This window comes from Myxocyprinus asiaticus, chromosome 24, assembly GCF_019703515.2.
Source record: "Myxocyprinus asiaticus isolate MX2 ecotype Aquarium Trade chromosome 24, UBuf_Myxa_2, whole genome shotgun sequence".
NCBI lineage: Eukaryota > Metazoa > Chordata > Actinopteri > Cypriniformes > Catostomidae > Myxocyprinus > Myxocyprinus asiaticus.
The window spans coordinates 31,981,918-32,007,936 of NC_059367.1; the positions used below are offsets into that span (position 1 = coordinate 31,981,918).

At 39.9% G+C, this 26,019-nt stretch overlaps 1 protein-coding gene across 1 annotated transcript in view; it reads left to right on the forward strand.

Annotated features, from left to right (window-relative positions):
- The window catches only part of olfml2a (olfactomedin-like 2A), a 29,140-nt gene extending 7,252 nt beyond the window's left edge, over positions 1 to 21,888 (forward strand). The window contains exons 2-8 of the mRNA XM_051653644.1: positions 7,385 to 7,648; positions 11,699 to 11,806; positions 11,907 to 12,086; positions 13,469 to 13,733; positions 19,343 to 19,639; positions 19,958 to 20,143; positions 20,371 to 21,888. Of these exons, the coding sequence (XP_051509604.1) occupies positions 7,385 to 7,648; positions 11,699 to 11,806; positions 11,907 to 12,086; positions 13,469 to 13,733; positions 19,343 to 19,639; positions 19,958 to 20,143; positions 20,371 to 20,975 (1,905 nt within the window). The 3' untranslated portion in view covers positions 20,976 to 21,888. The remainder of the gene's footprint in view (positions 1 to 7,384; positions 7,649 to 11,698; positions 11,807 to 11,906; positions 12,087 to 13,468; positions 13,734 to 19,342; positions 19,640 to 19,957; positions 20,144 to 20,370) is intronic.
- The last annotated feature ends 4,131 nt before the right edge of the window (positions 21,889 to 26,019 follow it).

The following is a 26,019-nucleotide window of genomic DNA, read 5'->3' on the forward strand; positions in this document are numbered from 1 at the left end:
GGAAGAACAATTATCTTATCTTAGCATAGCAGCCCATTCCCTTTTTGGTCATTTGTGAGGTATACTGGTACAGTAAGGCCAAATGTCAGTATAACAGGTTTAGATAACAAATGCATTTGTTTGCATGACTTCTAACCATTGGAATGCCATTTGTTTAACCGATAAGACCTAAAACTGAAATGTGTAATTTCTGTGCCATTCGCGTCACCAACCGGAATTGCATGTTATCAAACAAGTTTCCCAACCACTCACTATATCTGCCTTTGGTTGACAAAACAGAGAGTCTCACACTAAATTCACACCATTGGTTGAGTCAATGGTGCTATGTTGAGCAGGGGTACGTTTTCCAAAAGCATCGTTTGCCAACTATGGTCGCAAGTTCCATCGTTACCAACATTATTAAACCAAAACCGTAGTTCCAACGAACATTCATGCAAACATCATTGCAAAGATGTGTGGTTGGAACTACAGCTCTCCACCTGTAGAGAAAGAAGCATAGCTCCTTTTTATTTTGCTGTGATGACATCATTTGACTTCGCCATGGCTTCTATATATTTATTCCATATATATCTTACATTCTTCCAAGACTTTGACCACATTTACATGCACTTCAGAAAGCAGCTTACTCTGGAGTTTTGCAGAAAGGGCTGTTCTGAAATGCCATGTATACTTGAATATTGCCATTTAAGGGATTAAAAGCTGTTAAGAGAAAGTGCTTTAAAACAGTTTCTGTCATAGATAATGGCTTCTGTGTCTATGTCAACACAAGTGAAGTTCTCATATGGTTTTGAAGAGTGTGCATGTGCGTATGTGCTCAAATGCATCGGGAAAATCCCGAAGTCTGATGTAGCGGTAAAACCCACCATAGCAGCACAATGCATCTGTTTTATTGCACAGTGCATGCCGCTTTCGTGTCTTCAGCAGCTTTTTCTTGCATTTAACGCATTATGGTGAACATGTAAATAAGCTATTTAAATTTGATATATATTTAATCTCCACAGAAATTATTACTCCACCCCCTGCGTAATTATTAATAATTAATTGTTGAACCAACGTGGTTCGAACGATGGATGTGTGACATAGTTACTACGGTTTCGGGAAACAGACTAGCTAGTTAATTTGTCCAACGATGCATAGTACTATGGTGGTTATGGGAAACGCACCCCAGGTTGGGATGCTTAAACAAACAGAGCAATGTTTGATAGCGCCACAGTGTTTAGGGTTTCCTGTGGAATTAACCTCCAAATGGCTTAATTATAGTCGACCGCATATTAAGCTTGAAAATGGTATTGTAACATTGCAAAAAAATAAATGCATGCAAAGCCTATAAATCTATTTGATAAGAATAGATGTTTAAATTTCTGCTGCTTATCTATGATTCATTTTGTCATGGTCATTTTGCATCTTTGAATTCAAGATTGCACTTAAAGACTCACCCTCATTAAATGGTGCACCAATAGATATATTGCATATATGCATGTTTTAGGAAATCATTCTGAATGAAGTTCTCTGGAGTATACAAAGAACTGAGTATGCGCTAATGTGTGATGCAGACACCAAAATGACCATAACACACACTCTTTCATTCCAGTTTACAAGGGGTCTTATTGTCAAAGCCCACTAGGCCATAGGCTGTGAGTGTGTGATTATGTTTGCAAGTGTTATAGCACTTTTCACCTAATTAACTTATTTAAACAATTGGAACCATTCTGTGGTATTTTCAACAGAGAATGCAATTTGCAAAGTTTAGCAGAAAACTGACAGACTAAATCTAAATTAGTCCCTAAATCTGACTTGCCTATTAGTCTAAGCGTACACAAAAGAACAGCATGGCTTTATTAAATCTTTTCACTTCAAGCTGACAGTAGCCCCATTTTTTATGGCACCCTCTGTGCATTAATCCATGGTTGTCATGGAACTACATGATTAGCCTAAAGTAGCCTCCTGAAGGATTTAAAATCTAACCCCTTTTAATAAGAGTTTTTGACCTGTCAATCCAGTTTATATATAATTAACTTATTGGCTTGACATTTGAACTGCAGACACTTTTTTGGTCTGGTATTAAGATTTCTTGCCTATACAAAATATAAAGTGATAGCATCATTTCTCAAAATGTAAATAACAACAGATTGCATTTATCCAAAGCGTCCTTTATTGCATATGCATTTATACAATGTGACCTGCAGTGCAAGGTATGCATGTTTTTAGTAAGTGTGTTCTCTGGGAACCTAACCATGACTTTGGCATTGCTAGCACCATGCTCTTCCAGTTACAGGAACAGTAGCTATGACCATAAAGACGTGCGTTCACTGAGTGTACTACGTGGCAGTTGCGAGATCAGACAAATGGATGTCTCAAAGAGCACCGAGACAGATAACTGGTTCTTAAAATGGAGAATTTCTGCAGTGTTGAATTCTTTCACTGCCTGTAAGCAGTTCCACATGTGCCGTGGCAGGGCCTTTATAGAGATCTCTAAATCTCAGAAAAGATAGATGACATCTCTTTGGGAAAACAGTCTGAGGACTGCACAAGGACTGCTGTTGTCGATCAAATGCTGTAGGTTATGTTGTCCAAGTTAAATTTATGCAGAGTTATTGCCTCTATTCACCAGGGTTGGGAAAAATTCAGAATATTTTAACTGGTTCCCCTTTAACTGTTTAATTTGGAACTGTAATTGAATTGGCCACACCCCGTGGCCATCAAGGAAATGACACAACAAAACTGTCCATGAGGGCCTAAGATTGTATAGATAATGGTCTTCAGTATACTACATTGGCAAGTTGTTTTGGTAGTCTAATTGAGAATAAAGCAGCAGATCTGTGCATCATTACTTTTTCCTTAATCTGATGCCGTCATTTCACATTGGTCTGTTCTGTGAGTTTTGCTCCTGTGGCTCCACATATTCTTTGAGCTTACCGCTACTGTTCATGGAGCACAGTTTATTTGTGCTGTCAGTGTCAGGCAGGTATTACAAAAGCAAAGATCTCTTCAGCTTTGAAGCACATATGGCAGACAACACGAAGACCATAGCACCATATATGGGCAACCTCCATATTTAACAACACCTGGCTTTTATGAAGCTCGTATCAGTCCAATTATTGCTTTACGACAAAAGTGCATCTTTGTAAATAATATTCACATGTAGCTTATTGGAAGCAGAGAGAACATCATGAAAGGTCATAATAGAGAAAATGAGAAACATTACATTACAGCCTACATAGGCAGCCGCCTTCTGAAGCCCAAAGGATACTTCGGTTTTGATGTGAACGCTTAGCATCTGCGTACAGTCAAACGTGAGCCTGTCAAAGTATACCTCATTTGACTGTTCGCACATACACAGGCCATTGGTGCATGCATGTTCTGACTGCTATGAGATACTGGACTATTTCTCTTCAGGAGTTTAGACCCATAAAGGTGTCTTTATATTTCTTCAGACTCGAGTTATACAAATGCAGGTATCTCCTGATCAGAGGTAGGTAGAGTAGCCAAAAACATAACTCAAGCAAAAGTAAAATTACTTAAAAAAATATTTACTCAAGTAGAAGTAAAATTACTCATGTTAATAATTACTTAAGAGTAATAAAGTATCCAATTGAAAGAATACTCAAGTAGCGAGTAACTAGTTACTTCCACATATAACATAATAGACGTTTACTCCCCAATATTGTTACATAGTACACATTTAACATGTATTACATATTATTATTATTATTATTATATTGGAAATTCATAATTCACCATCATGTTATTCCAAATCATATGACTTTCTTCCATGCACCACAGTTAAGGAGATGTTAGACAGAATGTTAGCCTTAGTCACCATTTACTTTCACTGCATGTTTTTTTCCTCTCCATATTTTAAAAGGGAATTGTGACTGAGACTGTCAGTCTCTAACATTCTGTCTAACATCTTTCGGGTTCCACAAAATAAAGACAGTCACATGGGTTTGGAACAACATGTCTACCTGCCAGGAAGCCAAGAATTTAGAAGTGGCACAAGGAATAAGTACTAGGACCCAGTCGGCCAGGTGGAACTCATGTGCTTGGATGCAGCAGTCGTACACATGCTGCTGGGCATGTTGGGCCTCTCCAAGGTGTTCACGAACCATGGGCATTACTCGAGCTATCCTTTCCCTCATCTCCCGCACATGCTCTATGACTGTTCGGTGAGGAGAAGGTTGGGATTCCCTGGCTTCTCGGGCAATGTCCAATAACCCCTTGGTTGGCGTCCGAACAGTAATTCAAATGGGGTAAAACCTGTTGAGGCTTGCGGCACTTCCTGGATGCCGAATAGCAAGTACGGGAGCATGAGGTCCCAGTCGCACCCATCCTTGGTTACCATCCATCTCAGCATTCGCTTCAGTATCTGACTGAACCTTTCCACTAGTCCATCCATCTGGGGGTGGTATACCGAGGTGTGGAGCTGTTTTACCTGCAGCAACTTGCACAGGTCCGCCACCAGCCGAGAAATAAAGGGGGTGCCCTGGTCATTCAAAATCTCCTTGGGGATTCCAACCTGGTTGAACAACAGAAAGAGTTCCTTGGCGATTTTGTTAGAGGTTGCCTTCCTTAATGGCACTGCATCTGGATACCGGGTCGCGTAATCCACAATGACTAGAATATGTTCATAGCCCCGGGCAGACTTTGGCAGCAGTCCCACCAGATCCATCCCGATGCACTCGAAGGGCACCTCGATGATGGGCAACAGTTTGAGAGGGCTGGGGGGAGGAAGCTGTGGTGTCATCCGCTGACACCCCACACAGCTTTAGCAGAATCGCCTCACCTCTGCATTTAGTCCAGGCCAGTGGAATTGATCCGGTATACACTGAGTGGTGTTATCAACTCCCAGATGAATGGCCATTGAGTGCGAGTAGGCCAGCTCGATTACCACCTATGTCTTTGTGTGTGGAACCACTAGTAGTTGTTTTTCCTCCCCCAGCCTGTGGGCAACACAGTAAAGCAGACCGTTAACTACTATGAAATGTGGAGAGGGAAGGGGGGTGGGTGATGAACTTCTCCATTCACTACTCTGACCAGTACCCAGAAATTCTGTAAATGGTCATCTTGTTGTTCTCTGACAAATGAGCCCCCTTCTGTCACCTGTTGGAACAGATCAGAGTAAACATTAGGTGGAGGATTTGTCAACTCACCATCCCTCTCGCTGTCCATAGCAAACAGAACCGGCTGCCTTGGGGATCTTATGACCGGCCCCCTGCGATGTGCACCACAGCGGCTGGCAGGCTGGACGGTGTGGGTCAGTAGCTGTTTGAACCCTGGCCAATCCCTTCCCAGCAGCAGTGGTACTGGCAGATCCCTTATGATTCCTACTTCTATGGGCCAGGCTCCCAGCCCCGCCATGATAGTGACTGACTGGGCCGGGATGTAAAGGGTATCACAATGAACACAGGTAATGGGAATCATTGATTTACAGATGGTCTGGGGCGAGACAATCTGGGGCTAAACCAGGCTCACGGAACTCCCAGAATCCAGCAAGGCTTTCACTCGATGACCCTCAAACTTCTCTTCTGGTGCAACCTGGGGCACTGGCCGATGGACAATACAGACTGCCAGCTAAACTCGGGCTTCGGGAGGATTTGGGTCCGTAGGCATTGTTTCCTCATGTACAGCAGGAGTTATCGGTCTGTTTACTGTTCGCAGGATGTCCTCTAGCAGTCGCCTCATGGCTAGTGCCCTCAGAGTAAACACACCAGCTCTCTCAACCATCCTGGGCTTGCACCACCTCCGCCAGCTCCATGGCTTCTACCAGGGCAGTGAGGGTCTCTGGGTTTCTCATTTCCTCCGCTCTATGATGTACCCGTGGCAGGGACTGCAAGAGTTTATCTACGACCACTTTCTTTGCTATTTAGACAGTGGTGGGTTGTCTACCTGTGCCAGGCGAGATAACTGGGCTGCCTGCACAGCAACGGAGACATGAGCGTTATACGACCATTCAAGGAAGCGCTGACCCGCACACACCGGTGAAAGCCCCACCCATGCCAGGATATCCTGCTTGAGTGCACCATAGTTATCAGTATTGATAACTACAGGGACAATTACCCTGTAAGAAAGGGAGCAAGTATTCATGTCCACTCACCCTCGTCCACCACTTCAAACGTATGTTAATATGCTTCCACATCATCCTATTCTGTTAGCTTAGTGATGAGCTGATTAGCTCTGGCACGGGGGGTCAGGGATTGGGACACGGGGCTCTGCCTCCAATCGCAGCTGCTCCAGCTCACGAGATTAGGGGGTGATGATCTTCCGTGGTGTGCTTTGAGGGCTATGAATTAGCTGTGCTCGTTCTCTGGAGTGAGGTGAGTTCACCAGTGCTTGATCCAGAAACGTAATTTCTTCCCACAGTGCATGTGTGTGTTGGTTCGCATGCTGATCGGGATATCCGTCACTCGAACCTGAGGGAGGGAGACACAGCATTAGGCGAGTGGAGATTCATAGCTCACCTTCCCTCACTCTGGTGCCGCTTATATTTCCATCTGCTTATTAGTTTCAGGTCCTCCCAATCAGCATGCTCCCTCAGATGCTGATTGAATAATGATCTCCAATTCCGGGGCGACACTGATCGGCGCAAGGGATGCTCGCCACAGGGGTGTAAAACTGCTCCTATCCCTCATGAAACAGTATTGTGTGTGAGGACTCTGGTAGGGATGTTCAAATAGTGGACAAATGTTAAAGGGACTGGTAGAGTTTCACTGCAGTGGGTTCTTCACAGTGGCAATGTCTGATAACTTCCAGAGCATCAGGATTCAAACCAAGAGGTCCAGCCTGTTAAGCAGTTCAAGGTACATTAGCAGTTTATTCTTTGTCAAATACTAAAGTGTAGAAAGGCTTTAAACTAATGATTTAAGAGGGACATGAAAGGGTTCAACTGGTTTTGTTCTTCTATTATAGGAATTCAACTTTATGGCTTTTACTACTTTTTATTGTGTAGAAACAGATATGACATGAAATCAGGAGGAGAGAGAAGGAATGGGATGGTAAAGGGATGGACTCAAACCATCCATCCAAGAGTATTTGGGCTCAACGTGTCAGAGTCTATGCACTTACCACACTGGGCAACAGTTCTGACATGATACAAATTTTTATGATATATGATTAAATAAATATACTGTTCCAATTAACCCATGTGTTAAATATTTCCACAAATATTTCCTGAAATTCCAATGAATGTTTTCATATGCAAATTGGCTTTGTGGCAAACTGCTTCCTGCAAATTTGCTGCATGTAAACAAGTTTGCAAGGGGTGCTATTTCTTTAGAGCCTTGGTATGACATGGTTGCTGGGCATTTGGATTATTTAGTGCAAGTTTTGTAGATTTCCTTTACTTAATCTGTTTACTTAATCTCTCCACTCACTCTCTTTCTCTCAGATTTTCGGTGAGACTGAGCCAGTCAGGATGACTTCTGAGGGCTCAGACTGCCGCTGTAAGTGTGTGATGCGGCCGTTGAGCATTGAGGCATGTGCGAGGCTCCGTGACGGAAGCTTGCGAGTGGATGACTTTTACACTGTGGAGACGGTGAGCTCAGGCTCTGACTGTAAATGTTCCTGCACGGCTCCTCCCTCCTCACTGAACCCATGTGAAAATGAATGGAGAACAGAAAAACTGAGGAAACAGGCTCCTGAACTACTCAAGGTAAAAACTACTACTCAAGGTTTTCCTTCTCAGATCAGAGACATTTGACTTGTTCTCTAATGTACAGATGTTACACAGTAGTATACAGTGTTGCAACCTGATGTCCCATTCCTAAACCTGATCAAATAGTGTAAGACCTTACCCTACCCAGAGCATAAACATAACTATGATATTAATGTTAAAAGCCCTGCTGTTTAATACAGAAGAAAATGACACTTCCGGGTTTCGAATGTGTGTTTGTGAAGCATATGTGATTAGTTGATGTATGAAGGCCTATTCACACCAAGACCGAATTTTCGGTCAAATTTGCAGTAAATAAATAAAATAAAAGCTGTAAACCCATTCTTTCTTTTTTAGAATATTTATGTAATATGCTGATACCATATCATATAATATACCTGTTTGTTTTTTTTGTTTTTTGTCTTAATGTACATTATTTTTATATTTATTTTTTACTGTGCCTATTATATTATCCAGGCATTAAAAATAGCAGTGAGGTTTGGTAATTCACTTATCTACATTCGCAGTTTGGACTAAGCTCGTAGAAAAATATTGCATAAAAATACTTTTTACATGCAATACTTTACTACATGTGTAGACAAACAAATTGCCTAACCCCACTGCTATTTTTATTGCAAGGATAAAATAACAAAGTATTCCGGTAAGGGTGCTCTTTTTCTCACCATTCACAAGAAACCCTGAATTCAATACAAATATTCAATAATTAAAGAAAGAATAGACCAGGGGGCCTAGGTAGCTCAGTGAGCAAAGATGCTGATTACCACCCCTGGAGTTCGCGAGTTCGAATCCCAGGGCGTGCTGAGTGACTCCAGCGAGGTCTCCTAAGCAACCAAATTGGCCCGGTTGCTAGGGAGGGTAGAGTCATTTGGGGTAACCTCCTCGTGGTCGCTATAATGTGGTTCATTCTCGGTGGGGCGCGTGTTGAGTTGTGCATGGATGCCGCGGTGGATGGCATGAAGCCTCCATACGTACTATGTCCCCGTTGTAACACGCTCAACAAGCCACTTGATAAGATGCGTGGATTGACAGTCTCAGACACGGAGGCAACTGAGATTTGTCCTCCGCCATAGTGAGGCGAGTCACTATGCCACCACGAGGATTTAGAGTGCGTTGGAAATTGGGCATTCCAAATTGGGGAGAAAAAGGTAGAAAAAAAAAGAATAGACCATGTGAGGCTGTGACATCTTTTATATTATTTTAAATGTTATGCGTCATAAATTATGCTATACCTTTTTTACTTAATGTGCATTGTCAAGTGTATTTGTTTCACTGCACCTTGCATTATATTATCCATGCATTTAAAAAAGAGAAGCTGAGTTCGGGAGTTCGTTTGGAATGTACTCCTTGCAAAATACATGCAGAAGTAGAGACAGAAGGACATGGGATGTATGCAGCGATGCTCTTTTCTCTTCTCACTCACATAAAAAAACACAGGATTCTATTTTCCTCTAAATGCATCAAAAACATGGAAAGAACAGAATGAAAGAACAGAGTGAAAAAACAGAATGAAATAACATAAACAGTTATGCTAAATTAGTTTTTAACTAATTGGTCTAATTAGTCTTAACTGTGTTAAATATATTAAACTCATGCACTGACACCTGAATGCTTAGAGCCATGCACCAGAATAAATGTTTGGAGAACAGCGCCACCTACTGTACAGGGGTGAAATTATTTTTCATTTTTCTTTGTTTCAGTCTTGGTGTGAATAGACCTTTCGTCAGAAGTTCATATTGCAAATTCGTCATGAATTTGGAGTGAATAGGCCTTAAGTCATATGTTTTCGAACAAATGAAGTTGTACGAATTCACCACCTCGTGGTATTGTGACGAATTCTTATGACACCGTGTTGGTTTTTAAGTCGCTCTTAAAAATGTATGAATGTCACTGCATTCTATAACAAAATATCAAGCCAAGTGGCCTTTATTTTAAAGAAAGTTGCACAAGCACACTTTACAAAAAAAATCAATCCACAAAAAGAGGTTTGTTAGGTTTCAAAAACACTTACATAGGTAATGTGATAAACAACACATGTAGTTACTCTGCTAGGATACCTGTGTGAACTCGAGGAGAAATTACCTTGACCTTGAGAAATGGCTTGGTTAATTTTGTGTAAAAGTCATTGTTTGCAGATGCCACTTCCTTGGACTTTTTGTAATCTAATGCAATGACATCTATACATTTTTAAATGTTAGTTAAATCTCTAGAAGTCTCCAAATACTAAATACTAAATACATATTTAAGGGTCCCTGTATGTCGTTGAGAGCTTACTTTTAAAGGGATGTTTTAGGGTAAAAAACAAGTTGAGCTCTCTACTTAGGGATGACTCAAAAATATTTTCTGTGGTGATCACCGCCTGGTATGGCAACAGCACCACCCTCAACCGCAAAGCTCTGCAAAGGGTGTTGCAAACTGCCAGACACATCATCGGAGGTGAGCTTCCTTCCCTCCAGGACATCTATACCAGGCAGTGTGTGAAAAAAGCTCGGAGGATCATCAGAGACTCCAGCCACCCGAGCCATGGTCTGTTCTCACTGCTACCATCAGGCAGGTGGTATCACAGCATCAGGACCCGCACCAGCTGACTTCATGACAGCTTCTTCCCCCAAGCAATCAGACTTTTGAACTCGTGATTGATCACGATACATATATCAGCACCGAATGTCAACACAACACTTAATATTTATTTCCACTAATTACATGTATTTTTATTGTATACAGTCTTCTTATTTTGTGTATACTGTATATTGTATATTATTTTTATTGTATATAGTCTTATTTTGTGTATACTGTATATTGTATATTATTAGGTGTATATTGTGTTGTGTAACAGATGTGTAAACTGTGTTATGTGTAAATTAGATGTTTATTGTAATTGTCATACTGCTATGTTGCTTGGAACCGAACCCAAGACTTTCACCCACTGTTGCACTTGTGTATATGGTTGAGTGACAATAAAGGGATTTGATTTGATTTGTTTGGCAGCATGTCACATATACTGTTGATTTTCACAGAAAAGAATTTCGACTCATCCCTTAATTGGTAAAAAAAACAAAATAAAAATACATTGACAGAAACGCATGCTGTTCCAAACCTCTTTTACTTGCATTTGAACATTCCTTTATACGTGACAGCTGATTGGAGAGTATCAAAGTTTAATTAGTGTTCAGTTATTACATACTTATAGCAAGAAAACGGTGCAGTCCATTTATCCAAAACTTCATTTAGTGAAACGTCATATGTTCAAGAGTCATGCAGATATACAGTACTGTGCAAAAGTGTTAGGCACATAAGATGTTTCACAAAAGCATTTGTCTTAAGATGGTTATTTATATCTTCAGCTTTAGCGTGTCAATATGAAATATAAACGTTAGACTCCCAAACATTACTTTTGCAAATAGAAAAGATTAGAATAGAAGAACAGGGAGCCCTGCAACAGATGTCATGGCCCCCACAAAGCCCCCCACTGAACATCATGTCAGACAGAGATTACATAAAAGCCTAAATAGATAGAAGAACTGTGGTGAATTCTCCAAGAAGCTTGGAACATCCTATCTGCCAACAACCAAGAAAAACTGTGCCCGGGTGTACCTAGGAGAATTGGTGCTGTTTTAAAGGCAAAGGTGGTTACACTGAATATTCATTTAGCTTTTTTATGTTTACTGGACTTTGTATGACATTAAGTGATAAATGAAAACTATTTATGTCATTATTTTTGAAGACATCCTCACTATGCAACATTTTTCACAAATGCCTAAAACTTTTGCACAGTACTGTATTTTACTTTATGTGGACAGTGTGCTATTACAAAGTAGACACAGATGCAAATATTTTATGTTGAAGAAAACATACAGAGACCCAACAGGTCTGAGTTACATCAATTTCCTCCAGGTTTTAAGTTTCAATCTACAGCGGACAGTATCTACAGGACATATTTCATGAAGCACTGCTGGATACGTATTAAGTGTCTTAGTAACCTATGGCAGATTTTCAAACAAGCATCATTAATTATACTGTGTTTGTGTCTAGCTCCATTCTATGGTGGATCTGCTGGAAGGAACGTTGTATAGTATGGATCTAATGAAGGTCCATGCTTACATGAACAAGGTTGTGGCTCAGATGAACACACTGGAAGAGGTAGATCTTCCACCTGATTGGAACTTCATGTTTATTAAACCTTCAATAAACCACAAGCAATAAGCAATAAGTATGTCACCATTTTAATTATCTTTTTCAGACCATAAAGACAAACCTCACTCGGGAGAATGACTATGTAAGGGACAGTGTTGTGAATCTGTCTAATCAGCTGAAGCGGTATGAGAACTACTCTGACATCATGGTCAGCATCAAGAAAGAGATCTCCAGCCTTGGACTACAGCTATTGCAGAAAGATGCAGCCTCTGACAATAAAGCACAAGTAACATGCTAGATTAAACAGATTTTCAAAATTTTCTGCTGAAAAAATGCCAGCTTAAACCAGCCTAAAGGCCCTTGCATACTTCATTCTAAATCGAAGAAAACACGGGTGTGATGTTATTTAGAACTAAATCTGGCAAAACGAAGGTGTTTTTGAGTTCATTCCGGAGGTTCGAACAGCTCATCAGCACAAACTTTCAGAAAAACTTTGGACCAGCTGCTGAACACCTTCTTACTGCCATTGGTCCAAGTCCATTGTGACCTGGAGCTCCACCTACTTTGAGGCCAACAGATTTTTTCAGTTATATTGTTCAGTCAATTACAATCTGTCAACATGAACACACCTGGGTGCAGATTTATTAGCGAACTGGTGCAAACTTACCTACATCTGTACAGTCGTTTGCGTAGCCATAGAGATATTTTCCAAGAACATGTCATGCGATTTTTTTGTTTTTTGTTTAATTAGACTGCAAAAGGAATCAAATCTACTCAAATACTCTCAAGTGCCCATTCACTCTGTTGTTTGAAATGCTGCTTCACTCATGTGCTGACTGCAGCTGAAAGCCATTCACACAACTGCCTCTCTAATCATCATTCTTTTGTCTGTATTCTATCCATTAACACTGTAAGTGTAATCAGTGCGTATAACAAATTCATGTGTTAGTGACATGAATGTAGAATGTAAACATGACAAATTAATCATTATCTGCTGCATTTATATTACTTTAAATCTTCATCGAGTGGTTAAAACAGTGAATTTTACTCCTAGATTGAGGCACATTGATAACACATTTTAATGTTTTAATTAATGTTGTGTTTTTCATGTAGTCCTGTGCGTCCTCATATTTAATGTACCTCTAAACACCTCCCACAGCAGTGTGGTCAGTGTCTGAATGTTCATAAACAGTATACCTTTTCTCAGCTGTTTCTTTTTGGCTCTGAACAAAGAACGAAGAAGAACTTCTTAGTGAGTATAAGTTAAGATGGCTTGCTGGTCTTAGCTGCTCTACCAACCGGGCCAGTTGGCTAATTTTAGAGGGGTTTTGGGCACTTCAGCTGGTCAGGCTGGAAGACCAGCAAGACCAGGGCTGCATTTCCCAAAAGCATCGCAAGCTTAAGGTGATCTTAGAGACCACTGGCGTACTTACGATGCTTTTCAGAAATGCAGTCCAGATGAAGATCAGTTTGACCTGGCTGGGAGACCATCTTAAATCAGCTAAAACCAGATAAACCAGCGAAGACCAGCAAATCATCGTAGGCTGGTTTGAGCTGATTTTTCAGCAGGGATAATGCCAAACACACACATACACACACACACACACACACACACTCGCAATAACATAAACAAGATCAGCCTTGTAATCCAAAACTTTATGATTCCAGGGCACAGAGAGTAAAAAGTCCAAAGAGGTCATAAAACCACCCAACAAGAAACCCCCAGCTGCCAAACCTCCACCCAAACAGCCTAAAGACAAACCTGTCAAGTCCAAGAAAGACACTCCAGCCAAGCCACCTAAACCTGCAAAGCCCGACCCCACCACCAAAACCAAGACCTTGGGCCAGACTGGAGTCATCAGGGGCATCACCTACTACAAAGCATCTAAGACGGAGGACTCTGATTCACATTCAGCTGGGAGAGGAGAGAGGGGTATGGAGACCTCTATGTCATTCAGTACATGCACAGCACATCTGTGTTCAATTCACGTTCTAAAAGGTGTCAGGATCCTGTCACCTTTGTCAGTCATGTTTATTGTGGTGTCAGGATCCTGACACTTATGTTTTGTGTCTCTGTGTGAGTGCACGGCTTTGGTTGTTTTCCTTGCCGTGTGCTCTTCTGTCTAGTCTGTGTTCCATGTTCAGAGAATGGTGTCTGGATCCTGACTCTTCAGTCAGGTTTGGTCTTGTTTCTGAGTCGGGATCCAGACACTCATACTATATGTCTTGTCTTTGTGAGCGCATGGCTTCATGTTCGGTTCTGGTTCTCTTGCCATGCGCTCGTGTCTGGTCTTGTCTTTTGTTGGAGCACATGGCTAATGATGCCTTTGTTGCCATGTGCTCTATTGTCTTGTCATTGTGTTTGTTTCATGTGCACTCTTGTCAGTTTGTCTTGTTTGTTAGAACATGGCTTCGTGTTTGTCTTGCCATGTGCTTCCCCGATTCTGCCTCCACATTCCCTCACTACCCTCCCTTGTTTAGTCCTTGTTTATGTAATTAGTTTCACCTGCTCCTCATGTGTCTTGCTGCCTATATATTGTGCCTTCTTTCCTCATGTCCCTGCCAGATTGTTTTGTACTATTGTGTATGTACTAGGGATGCACCGATCCGATACCTGGATCGGTATCGGCTCCGTTACTGAAGTTTTAGATGGATCGGGTATCAGTCCGATAAGCCCGATCCAAATCCGATATTGTGTGTTAGTCATGTTCGTCACTCCAAAATGACATAAAAGAACCATAAAAACACCATTAAAGTAGTTCATATGACTCATTTGCATTTTATTCAAAGCCACTCGAAGATGTGTGATAGCTATGTGAATCACAAAAGGCTGTGTTTAATAAGTAAATATATAGTATGCACATGCAGCGCCAGCGCGTTAGTGAATGGCGCTGCTCTGTTGACACACACACACACATAAGCACACAAACCACTAGCACTCGCAGCTATTTTTAGCCTTCACGCGTATGCAATATTTGAGCGCTACTCATGAACAGCATCTCAGATGTAGATGCTCAATAGTTCGGTTCACTTATAATATGCATTTAGAATGGCACCGGAGGAGCATTTTCCCAGAATTTGAATAAGAAGCTAATTAAACTACTGTAAACTTGCCTACAAACAGACACATACAGGACTTTCTGGAGAGTTCAGAATGTAAAAATAAAAGCCAGATGGTTTTAAAGATAAAGGTGCATGATTGAGATATATTATTATTATTATCATCATTTGTTTACAAATTACAACAATATTTAAGTTGAATGGGTTCCAAAAAATAACTGTGTGAATAAAAAGCGAACTGATATCATACAACTAAATTGAAAAAAAATTGTTTTTTTGAAAAAAAAAAACAAAAAAAAAACGCCTTCTTTTCTACTGATGACTTATACTGGAATTACTGTTAATTTTGCTGCTACATGATCCAGTATACTAGTTAACAATATTTAAATAATGTTTAGTTAGAGGTTTGTGTTTCTTTACATATTAAAGAGCACACTCAATTAGTTCCACACAATAATGTAAAGATATTCTAAACTGATTATGCAACAAAACAACACTGGTATCGGATCAGTATCGGCCGATACTGAGATTTCCGGTAATCGGAATCTGATCGGAAGAGAAAAAGTGGTATCGGTGCATCCCTAGTGTGTACTGCCTATGAGTTGCCTTGTTTTGTTCCAGTCATCCAGTCAGTCTTGTCTTGATTTTGCTTTAGTTTCTCCCTCGTGAGAGTTTTTGTTTGCTTTTAGTTCTTTTTAATAAAAGCCCTTATACTTGCCTTCTGCGTTTGGGTCCTTCCTCAACAAACCTTAACAAAAGGCCTTTTTAGTATAATTGTATTAGAAACAAAAGTCTGATAAAATGCCAGAAAATGTCTACCTGCACAGACTAATTCCAAATAATTAGTGATGCTTGCTATTGCTCATATTTAGGGTTAGGGATTCGAAAATAAATCCTAACTCTAAATATGAAACTTTTGCCCCGTACTGTTGCTCATCCTGCTTCATTTGTGCCATGTACATGAATGATGCCTCAAATCATGTGGTTTGTTGAGGTTTGTTATTACATTTGTAAGTGATTGGCTTTTCGAGTTTTGCCTGGCTGACGATAAAACCGGCAAAAAAATTCCACTGACTTACACTGAAGAAATATCTCGGACCAGAATATCATAAAGACTTAGAGTGGGCTCTTGGGCCAGTAAGCAACCACCTAGAACACCCTAGCATCCTCATAGCAGCACACTAAAAAAACACTCAGAATACCTTAGCAAATACTAGGCAAAGCCATGGCAACCTAGGGTTGCCACCCTTCCCAAAAATATGGATCGTCCCCTATTTAAAGATGAAATGATGCTTTCCAAATCAATACGGGATGCGATTTGTCCCGTTTTTAAGCTTGTCCAATGGTTTCATGGTGAAATCTTTAAAGATTATTGATTTAACCTTAATAGTCATTGTAAATTTTGCCTACGTGGGTAAGGGACCATCTGAAAAGTCCACACATTGTGCAAAAACATGCTAAAACTGCAGAATGTGTGGTAGGAGACCATCTGAAAAGTCCACACATTGTGCAAAAACATGCTAAAACTGCAGAATGTGTGGTAGGGGACCATCTGAAAACATCAGTTAGCACCACCCTTTTTACATCTTCAAAAGTGGCAACCCAATGGCAACCACAGACAACACCCTGGCATTGTAGTGGTGACTTTTGATGGGGAACCACCACACACACTTTCCAAACATAACAATCTCGGTTAACTTGTTATTTTTGGTTTTATAGTCCATTACTTTTAAGTAATGGACAGCTGGGTTTTTGAGATATAAGGGCAGGTTGTGTGCACCTGTATCTTTGTGATCCAAGGCTCTAAGAAAATGCTCTGGTGCACCTCTTGTGTTATATTTCGTATTACATGCTGAAGTCACCACAGGTCACACATACAGTAGTAAAATGTTACAGGAGGTATAGGAGCCAAAAGTTGAGAGAAACATTTTATTGTTTATATTTCACAAGCCCCCTGCTAAAGACCTCTTGTAAGACTGCATCTCCAACATATCATCTATAAAATCCCTACATAATCCCTTTAATCTCATAATTTATTCCTTGTTAAAATACTTTGGCAATTGTGAGCACCAGAATAGCCCATGTTTAGGAAAAGGTATTCCCATCTTGTGAATCTTGACCTGAAATCTGTAGGTGGTGTACTGAGGGAATTCTGTAATAGACTATGAATATGGATTTGTTTTGGTGTTTGGGGGCATGAATAAGTTTTTTAGCTCTGGTCACAAATAAATATTTTTAGAAATGTTAAAGTTAGTTTATTTAACCCTTTAAGGCCTGTTTAACCCTTTAAAAACTATCAAAATATCAATAACTAAACACACAATGTAATCGGATGCATTCGATAATCTACATGAAGCACAATGTGCACACAGCACATAATGTGCTATCTGGCTAAAAACATGTTAACTTTCCTGGATCAGATAACTTCATCTGAAATTATGTAGTATGTTGTCCAGCATCATGGAATGCTAAACCAATCGTATTAAGATTCAGATTACTGCAACCAGAAGTGAAAGTCATCCATATATGGGCAGAGAGGATTGTTCACTCTAATAACATACACTACTGGTCAAAAGTTTTGAAACACTTATTCTTTATTATAATTTTTTTTTTTTTTTTTTTTCACATTTTAGAATAATAGTAAAGTCTTCAAAACTATGGAATAACATAAATGGAACTGTGGGAATTATGTTGTGACTAAAAAATATCTAAAATAAATCAAAACTGTGTTATATTTTAGCATCTTCAAAGTAGTCACCTTTTGCCTAGAATTTGCAGACATGTACTCTTGACATTTTCTCAACCAGCTTCTTGAGGTATCACCCTGGGATGCTTTTTAAACAGTATTGAAGGAGTTCCCATCTATGTTGGGCACTTATTGGCTGCTTTTCTTTATTATTTGGTCCAAGTCATCAATTTCAAAAACTTTCTTTTTTGTAATTAAATTTTAGTTTTATAATTAAATAAATTAATATGTTGGCACAATTATATTTTTGTCTACAAAACTAATTTCAAACATTTAAGCATATGCCTTCAGATCAAAAGATTTTTAAGATCATAAGAATCATTTCAGTCATGTGTTTCAAAACTTTTGACCGGTAGTGTATGGCTGCCAGGAGGACTCAATGATTGCTCAAATGACACAGAATGGAACTGAATGAGATCTCGTTACTTATGCCTGCATGCTTTAGAGAGAGAGCATACCTGTAGTCATTGTTGTATTTGAATGTGTAATTAGTTCTTATTTACAATTATTACGTTTAATTTGTTTGGAGAGGCTTTTGGACACTTGGAGACGTTTTTGGACATATGGATTTTGGACTAGGATAAATTATTTTTGCAATGCTATAAATTTTGATTGCTTTGTCGTATCAACACAAAATTGTACTCAGTTACAGATGACATGATTGGGAACAAGTTTTTCGGAACTACTTTATTTACATCCTGAGATATTTAATGTCAAATCAGAAAAATCAGACAAAAATAGAGTACATTTTTTTTACAAAAATGTAAAAGTTTCCTTTAAAATAATATCAAACAATGGACCCTCTTTTTTTTTTTCTTTTTTTTTTTTTTAAAGAGTTATAAGCCTTTAATTTTGAGCATGCCACTGAAACAGGAAATCTTTAAAAACACCTTCAGAGCTAAAAGGGATAAAAAATGAAACTTATGTCACCATGTACTCACCCTCATATTATTACAAACCTGTATGACTTTCATTCTTTTATTTAATGGAACAAAAATGAGAAATTTTAAAGAATGTTCTGGTTGCTCTTTTCCATGCAATTAACAACTTTAATTTCAAACTATTCCTCACACAAAGTTAGTGAATGACTTCGAAAGATGTATAGTGCACAAGTTGTATGGACCACTTTTATGATAATTTTATGGTGCTTTTGCATGCAGAACATTCTTCTAAAAATCTCTTTTTGTGTTCCACAGACCATAAGTACTTCTCTGTATTTCTATGAATTCTGACTGCAATCTCAGCAAGAAGTCTCTTAAGGGATGCAATCATTTCCATAGCTTGTCCAGAAACAAATATAAAAAGATAGCATGCAGGAATGAGAAAATAATCTCATAAAGTTTGTTGAGGTGTCCAAAACTATTACAGTGATGGTCCTGTGTCCTTGTATGACAGATACAGATGATGGAGTGATATATTTATGTCTGGCCCACTCTCCTATGCTGATGTCTACATGTTTAATGTTCCAGACAGTCCCACAGTGCAGGAAGAGCAGGCTCAGATTAAGCTCTCTCTTTGGACATTGTCTTAAGGAGATCTGTTGAACATGGCACGAGATGAAATGGGGTCTGTTTAGGAATGTTGAATCCAAACATTGTAGGAAGTTACTTCGAGTGCAACATCTCATCAATAATTATTTTTATGTGAGGCAGAGGAAAATGAAATGCCTTGGGTAAAACTTTGGGCGAAGGTTTGTAATCGGCCTATCAAACCCTCCCTGTCTTCTGCTTTTTCAGAAAACCCTGCCAAAACCCATGCTGTCCACCAAAGCGAGGAAAAAAGGAGTCCAGAGCTTGTCTTGGAAGCCTCTGAAATAACTTCAACTGTACCGCCAATATCAACCACCACCACAACCACGCTCATTGCTATGACAACAACAAGCACCACACAAGCAATCACCAGTGATGAAGCGCACATGACGAACTCCACCCTGTCCTCACCAGCACCAGAGAAAGCATCGGTCACAGAAACTACAGGACTTAACGCCAAAGAAGGAAAACCCAATGTAGGAAAGTTACAATTACACAAAGCAGGTAGAATTGCTTCAGCCATTTCTCATAACTTTCCCTGCTAAACCAGCCTAAAGTGGTTTTCTGGTCTTAGCTGGTTTAGGCCAGCCTGGCCAAGTTGGTTGCCCAAAACCCCTCTTAAACCATCAAAACAGACCAGCCTAACCAGCTCGGCCAATTTGGTAGGCCAATTTGTTAGCTAACCACATTGGATTGGTTTAATCTGTTTGTTTTTTTCCCAGCTGGGTTTCTCTTCTACTATTCTGAATACATATATCCATCTTTTACACACAGGACATACAGTAAGTTAATTAAAAATGAACCCTTTTCTTCTTTGAACAGGTAAATCTCTAGACTGTGAGGGCACCATAGCATCAGTGGAGATGCCAGAGAAACATCACAGTTATGGACGGAATGAGGGAGCCTGGATGAAAGACCCAGTGGCAAAGGACAACAAGATCTATGTGACCAACTACTACTATGGCAACAACCTGGTGGAGTTTCGTAACCTGGAGAATTTCAAACAAGGTAGGAACACAGTAAAAACAAGGAGTGGGAATTCACTAAGAATTAATTGTACCTGGTAAAAGCACAGTTTATTTGCACACACTGTTTTAGCGGCCGATTCGCTAAAGGATTTATGCAGTTCAGGCAACAGCGCAAATGCACCTGTAAAAAATGCTTAATGCAATATTCACACCACAATTCTGATCTGAATGCTATATACGCTTTTTAAATATCTTTATTAATCCTAGGTCGCTGGAGCAACCTCTACAAGCTTCCCTACAACTGGATAGGAACTGGCCATGTGGTCTACAATGGTGCCTTCTATTACAACAGAGCCTTCACCAAAAACATCATCAAATACGACTTGCGAATGCGCTATGTGGCAGCCTGGACTCTTCTTCATGATGCAGTCTATGAAGACACCACACCCTGGAAATGGCGAGGCCATTCAGACATCGATTTCGCCGTTGACGAGAGCGGTCTCTGGGTGATTTACCCAGCACTGGATTACGACTACTCACAACACGAAGTCATTGTCATCAGCAAGCTGGATCCAGGCGATCTCTCCTTGAGGAAGGAGACCACATGGAGGACTGGGCTGAAGCGCAACTCGTATGGAAACTGCTTTATTGTGTGTGGCGTGCTGTATGCCATTGACGTCTATAACCAGAAAGAGGGCGAGGTTTCATATGCCTACGACATGCACACAAACACAGATGCTGCCCCTCGTTTGCCTTTCACAAATGTGTATGCCTTTGTGACGCAAGTAGACTATAATCCCAAAGAGAAGATGCTGTATGCCTGGGACAATGGCCATCAGCTTACCTACAATATACACTTCGTAGGCCAGTGAAGTTTCATGTCTAAAATCTGATACTTTTTAACCCACAAGTGTTTGTGGGCAAGTGGGGCATCAGACATTAATCAGACAAGGTGCATAGGAAAAAACAAGAGCGGTACATATTGAATTCCTTCTGCTAAAGGGGATATGTGTAACATACTTTCTCTTATCCCAGTTAAATCTGCAGTGTCAACTATAAGTAAGCCATTTGTAGGCAGATTTCCCTGAAAGTGTAAATACTGTGGATCTGTGACACTGTCAAAACATTATTTGGAGTGGGACCAGTGGCAGATGGGTGGAGTGTTTAGGAAACCTGTTTGAAAATGAGTTGGTTAGTTGGTTGAAAATTGGTGACACTAGTGGTGCAGAAATTACACACTTCACACTTTAGGTTGAGTGCTTACAGATTGGAAATATATTTTTCCCCTGAACAAAAATTAATTTAGGGAGATGGATGCTCTTTTTATGTAGCTCATAATTAGGGCCCGAAACTTTGTACAGTTTAGCAATTTGAAGTTATAAACAATCATTGCATGTGGTAAAACAAGGGTAGCCATTTTATACAGCTTTATACAGTAATGCTTTTTTTTATTTGAGGTTTAATTTGACGACTGCATGTTTTAGTAATTTCATTTAACAACAACAACAGAACATATTTTTTGACATGGTCATTTTAAATGGGATTTAAAATTTTATGTAAATGTCTTTATTTTTAGTTATTCACTTTGTAAAACTTGACATTTTCACTGTAAATATTTCCAAGAATTGATACCAAGTTATGTTATTCATATTATAAGTCTCAGATTTATCAACCCCTGATATTTAAGATCTCCTGGATGAGTTACATTTCCTGTTTTTTATGTTACATTTATGTGCAAAATTACAATTTGTATAGAGTTGCTAAAATAAACTCACTCCTAAATTATGTTGTGTCAGGAGTCTTTCTTTTTGTGTTGATCTTGTCATCACTATTAGTATTGCTATTCCTATTAAATTTTGATGTTTAACACCATAGCATCATGGCAGGGGTATTATTTATTTGACTTGTTACTAATTTGCTGTGTGAATTTACTAATGCACAACATAACATCGTATGTACCTATATACAGTATGCTGTATTCCAGTGGTCCACAATTGGTTGTGCTCAGAACCCAGATTTAAATTGAGCATCTAGTGGTGATCAAACACAGTACCAAAATTATTGTTGTTGTTGTTTTTGGACACAAGTAAATAAAAATGTACATAAAATATTACTACATGTTTTAATTAATCTATTACTTGTAATTTATCAATCTTTCTATGAAAAACTTTTGTAAAAACTAAACAGACTTGTTTTTATAGTTTGATTGTTTTAAATTTTTTTATGTATCTTGAATTTTGATTGTATCAGTGTTTCCCCTGGGATTTTTTCAGCAGCATTGTTATGCGTGCGTCCACGAGCACGCAACACCGAACACATATTAACGCACGTTGATGGAGGAATAACTTAAAGGTGCACTCAGTAACTTTTGTCTTTGTGTCATCTTGGACTTACACTGACACCTAGCGGCTTGGATGCAGCATTATTTAAAATCAATAGTTTTCAGTTTCAGATGCCATTGTAGAAATGTATTATTCACAGTCAGCCATGATTACTTTAATCAATTAAGTGAAAGTGTCAAATAACAGGATGGTTACTGAGATTAAGCGAGTTGTATTCGGCTGGTCAAAAAGTGCATCTTTAAAACAGGGGTGTGAAACTTAATTTCAGCTTGGGCCACATCAGGGTTTATTTGTGCCCTTAAAAGACTGGTTGAAAATTTGGCACCAGCACATGCTTTGGTAGCACCCACGCAATTACCAATAAAATTATGTTATGTGCATTTAAGTACAATTTAAGTACAATACTGTACATTCTATGTATACTATATATACTTTTTTATATATTTTTAAAAAATTTTTTATTGAATAATGTGTATCTATATAGTGCGTATTGTATACTGTACAGTGTATGTTATTATTTGTATATTGTTGAGTGTAATTATGTGTACATCAGATGTTTAAATTGTGTTGTGTTAATTTGATGTTATTGTAAATTGGTACTGTCTCATCACTGTCACAACTTCTATGTTGATCGGAACTGCACCCAAGAATTTCACACACCATTGCACTTGTGTATATGGCTGTGTGACAATAAAGTGATTTGATTTGATTTGATTTGAAATGCACATTTGACAGTAAAGCATTGATTTTGAAGTTGGGATGCAGATGAAAATTATGATATTAAAGGAATAGTTCACCCAAAAATGAAAATTTGCTGATAATTTATTCACCCTCAGGCAATCCAAGATGTATCCGAGTTTCTTTCTTCATCAAAACAGAATTTTAAGATTTTTAGTATTTCATTTTAGACTTCCTCCTTTAAACAATGCAAGTGAATGTACTCCATTTTTTGACAGTCCAAAATGCATATTTAGGGTGCATCAAAATAATCCACATGACTCCAGTCGATAAATAAAGTTCTTCTGAACCCAACCGATTGAATATTTTTAGAAACAAAACAATACTTATATACTTTCCAACTACAAATGTTCACTTCTGTACATCTCTGTGACATGCGCTCATGAGAAGAATGATGTAAGCTCATTGGTAAGGTCACGCATCACGTGGAGGAGGAGGCAGGAAGCGCGTCATTGTTTACAAGAGGAGCAGTGCTGTACAAAAGTTTAATTGTCTTTGCTGTAGATTTGTATTTGTATATGTGTATTGTTCAAAATGGACGTTTGGTGTGTATCCTGGATGCTTCAACCTTCAGAAACCCCAAAGAAAATGCACGGCAGAAAAAATATAAACTTTTCATCGATTGCCTGTACATGATCATGATCGATTGAAGCTTTGGCTTATCGCACTGAACCTGGATATCAGTACACCCCTACATTCTCTTAAATATTGGAGGTGTGCAGTGAACATTTTACCCCTGAGGATTTCAGACCATTGAAAGAAACAAAGCGTCGATATCTGAATTCATCGGCTGTGCCCGTGCTGTTTTTCCAGCGAACTCAGGTATGTGTGAAAACTTTGTCATTGTTATGCCTCCCTCGGGCTCTGCACCTCCCTTAGTGCTCCGCTCCTCATCACCCGATTTCTAATTCACCGCACCTGCACTCAATTCACTCACTCATCACTGCCTGCATAAATAACTCACCTTCACGCCACTTCACTGTCTCACTGTGTAAACCCTGTGAATCTCAGTAAACGCTCTCACACTTGCTTTCACTAACTACGACTTGTGTGGCTTGAATTCCTGACAGTCATATAGCCTGTATATTTCTGCTAAAGAAAAAGCACAAGTAGATAATGCAACGGCATTGCTCCGAAATAAAGGATGGTTATTTACTGCAGTAATGTTTTTTTTTTTTATTATTATTATTTGGAAATTATTTTTTTTTATTTTATATTGTTTTGAAATTGTTTTGGACTGTTTTGGTTTGTGAACGGCACTTGGTCTGTGCAAGTTTCTCTTGTAAACAATGACGCGCTACCTGCCTCCTCCTCCACGTGACGCGTCACCTTACCAACAAGCTTACGTCATCCCTTTCATGAGCGTGCGTCACAGAGATGTACGGAAGTGAACATTTGTAGTTAAAAAGTATATAAGTATTGTTTTGTTTCTAAAAATAATCAATCGTTTGGGTTCAGAAGAACTTTATTTGTTGACTAGAGTCATGTGGATTATTTTGATACACCCTAAATATGCATTTTGGACCGTCAAAAAAATGGAGTACATTCACTTGCATTGTTTAAAGGAGGAGGTCTGAAATGAAATCCTAAAAATCTTAAATTCTGTTTTGATGAAGAAAGAAACGTCATGGTTACTTTCGTAACCTCCGTTCCCTGATGGAAGGAACGAGACATTGTGTCGATGCAGTGACACTAGGGGTCACTCTTGGGAGCCCCAAACACCTCTGCTTTTTTGAAAAAAGGCCAATGAGAATTGGCGAGTGGAATTCGCATGCCACTCCCCCAGACATATGGGTATAAAAGGAGCTGGTATGCAACCACTCATTCAGGTTTTGTGCTGAGAATCCGAGACCAGGTCCCGGCCATTTCAGCGGGTAGTTCAGCATTGTGGCAAGAGGGACACAACGTCTCATTCCCTCCATCAGGGAACGGAGGTTACGCAAGTAACCAGGACATTCCCTATCTGTCACTCACTCAACGTTGTGTCGATGTAGTGACATTAGGGGTCCCTATACAAAACGCCACAACTATCTGAACTGTGTTACTTGAACTGGCAGTGTGTGACAGGCATACCGCTGTGTGCCTCATAGCCAGTGCACCAGGCCTTCACGTAACCTCCCCAACTCTCTTATGAGCATTGAACAGTCCATCAGGAACAAGTCGACTGCCCAACTATAGGGATAGGCTAGCCCAGCCGAGGCCTCTTTCCCTCTCTTTTCTCCCCAAAAAGTGTGGAATTTGTTAAATGACTGGGAGCCATAAGTGTCTGCGTAGGGGGGTATCCCTCCCAAGGGGAAGACACCGCGGAGACCACACCCCATCCAAAAAGGGGTGGGGGGTGGTTTGAGTGGAATACGTCACATGGTCTTACCAAGTCTTGGTGGAAGTATGTCATGTGTGAACACGACTGGGAGTCAAGAGCGCATGTCTTCACCTCAAGGGAGGGGAAAGGCACTATGCGCAAGTGGAACACCCGGCCAGCTGTCCCAGAACTTACCTGCATGCCAATACACGGGATGAGACCGGCTCAACCTGGAGATTGTAGAACCTCGCAAAGGTGTTGGGTGTTGCCCAGCCCCCTGCTCTGCAGATGTCTGCCAAAGAGGCACCACTGGCCAGGGCCCAGGAGGCCGCCACACTCCTGGTAGAGTGGGCTCGTAACCCCGCAGGGGGTGGCACGTCCTGAGCCTGATATGCCATCGTGATGGTGTCAATGACCCAGTGGGCGATCCTCTGTTTGGAGACAGCGCTTCCTTTCTGCTGTCCACCAAAGCAGACAAAGAGCTCCACTCTCCCCTGAGGGTAACCTGACGTGACAGCACATCCGCTGCGGTGT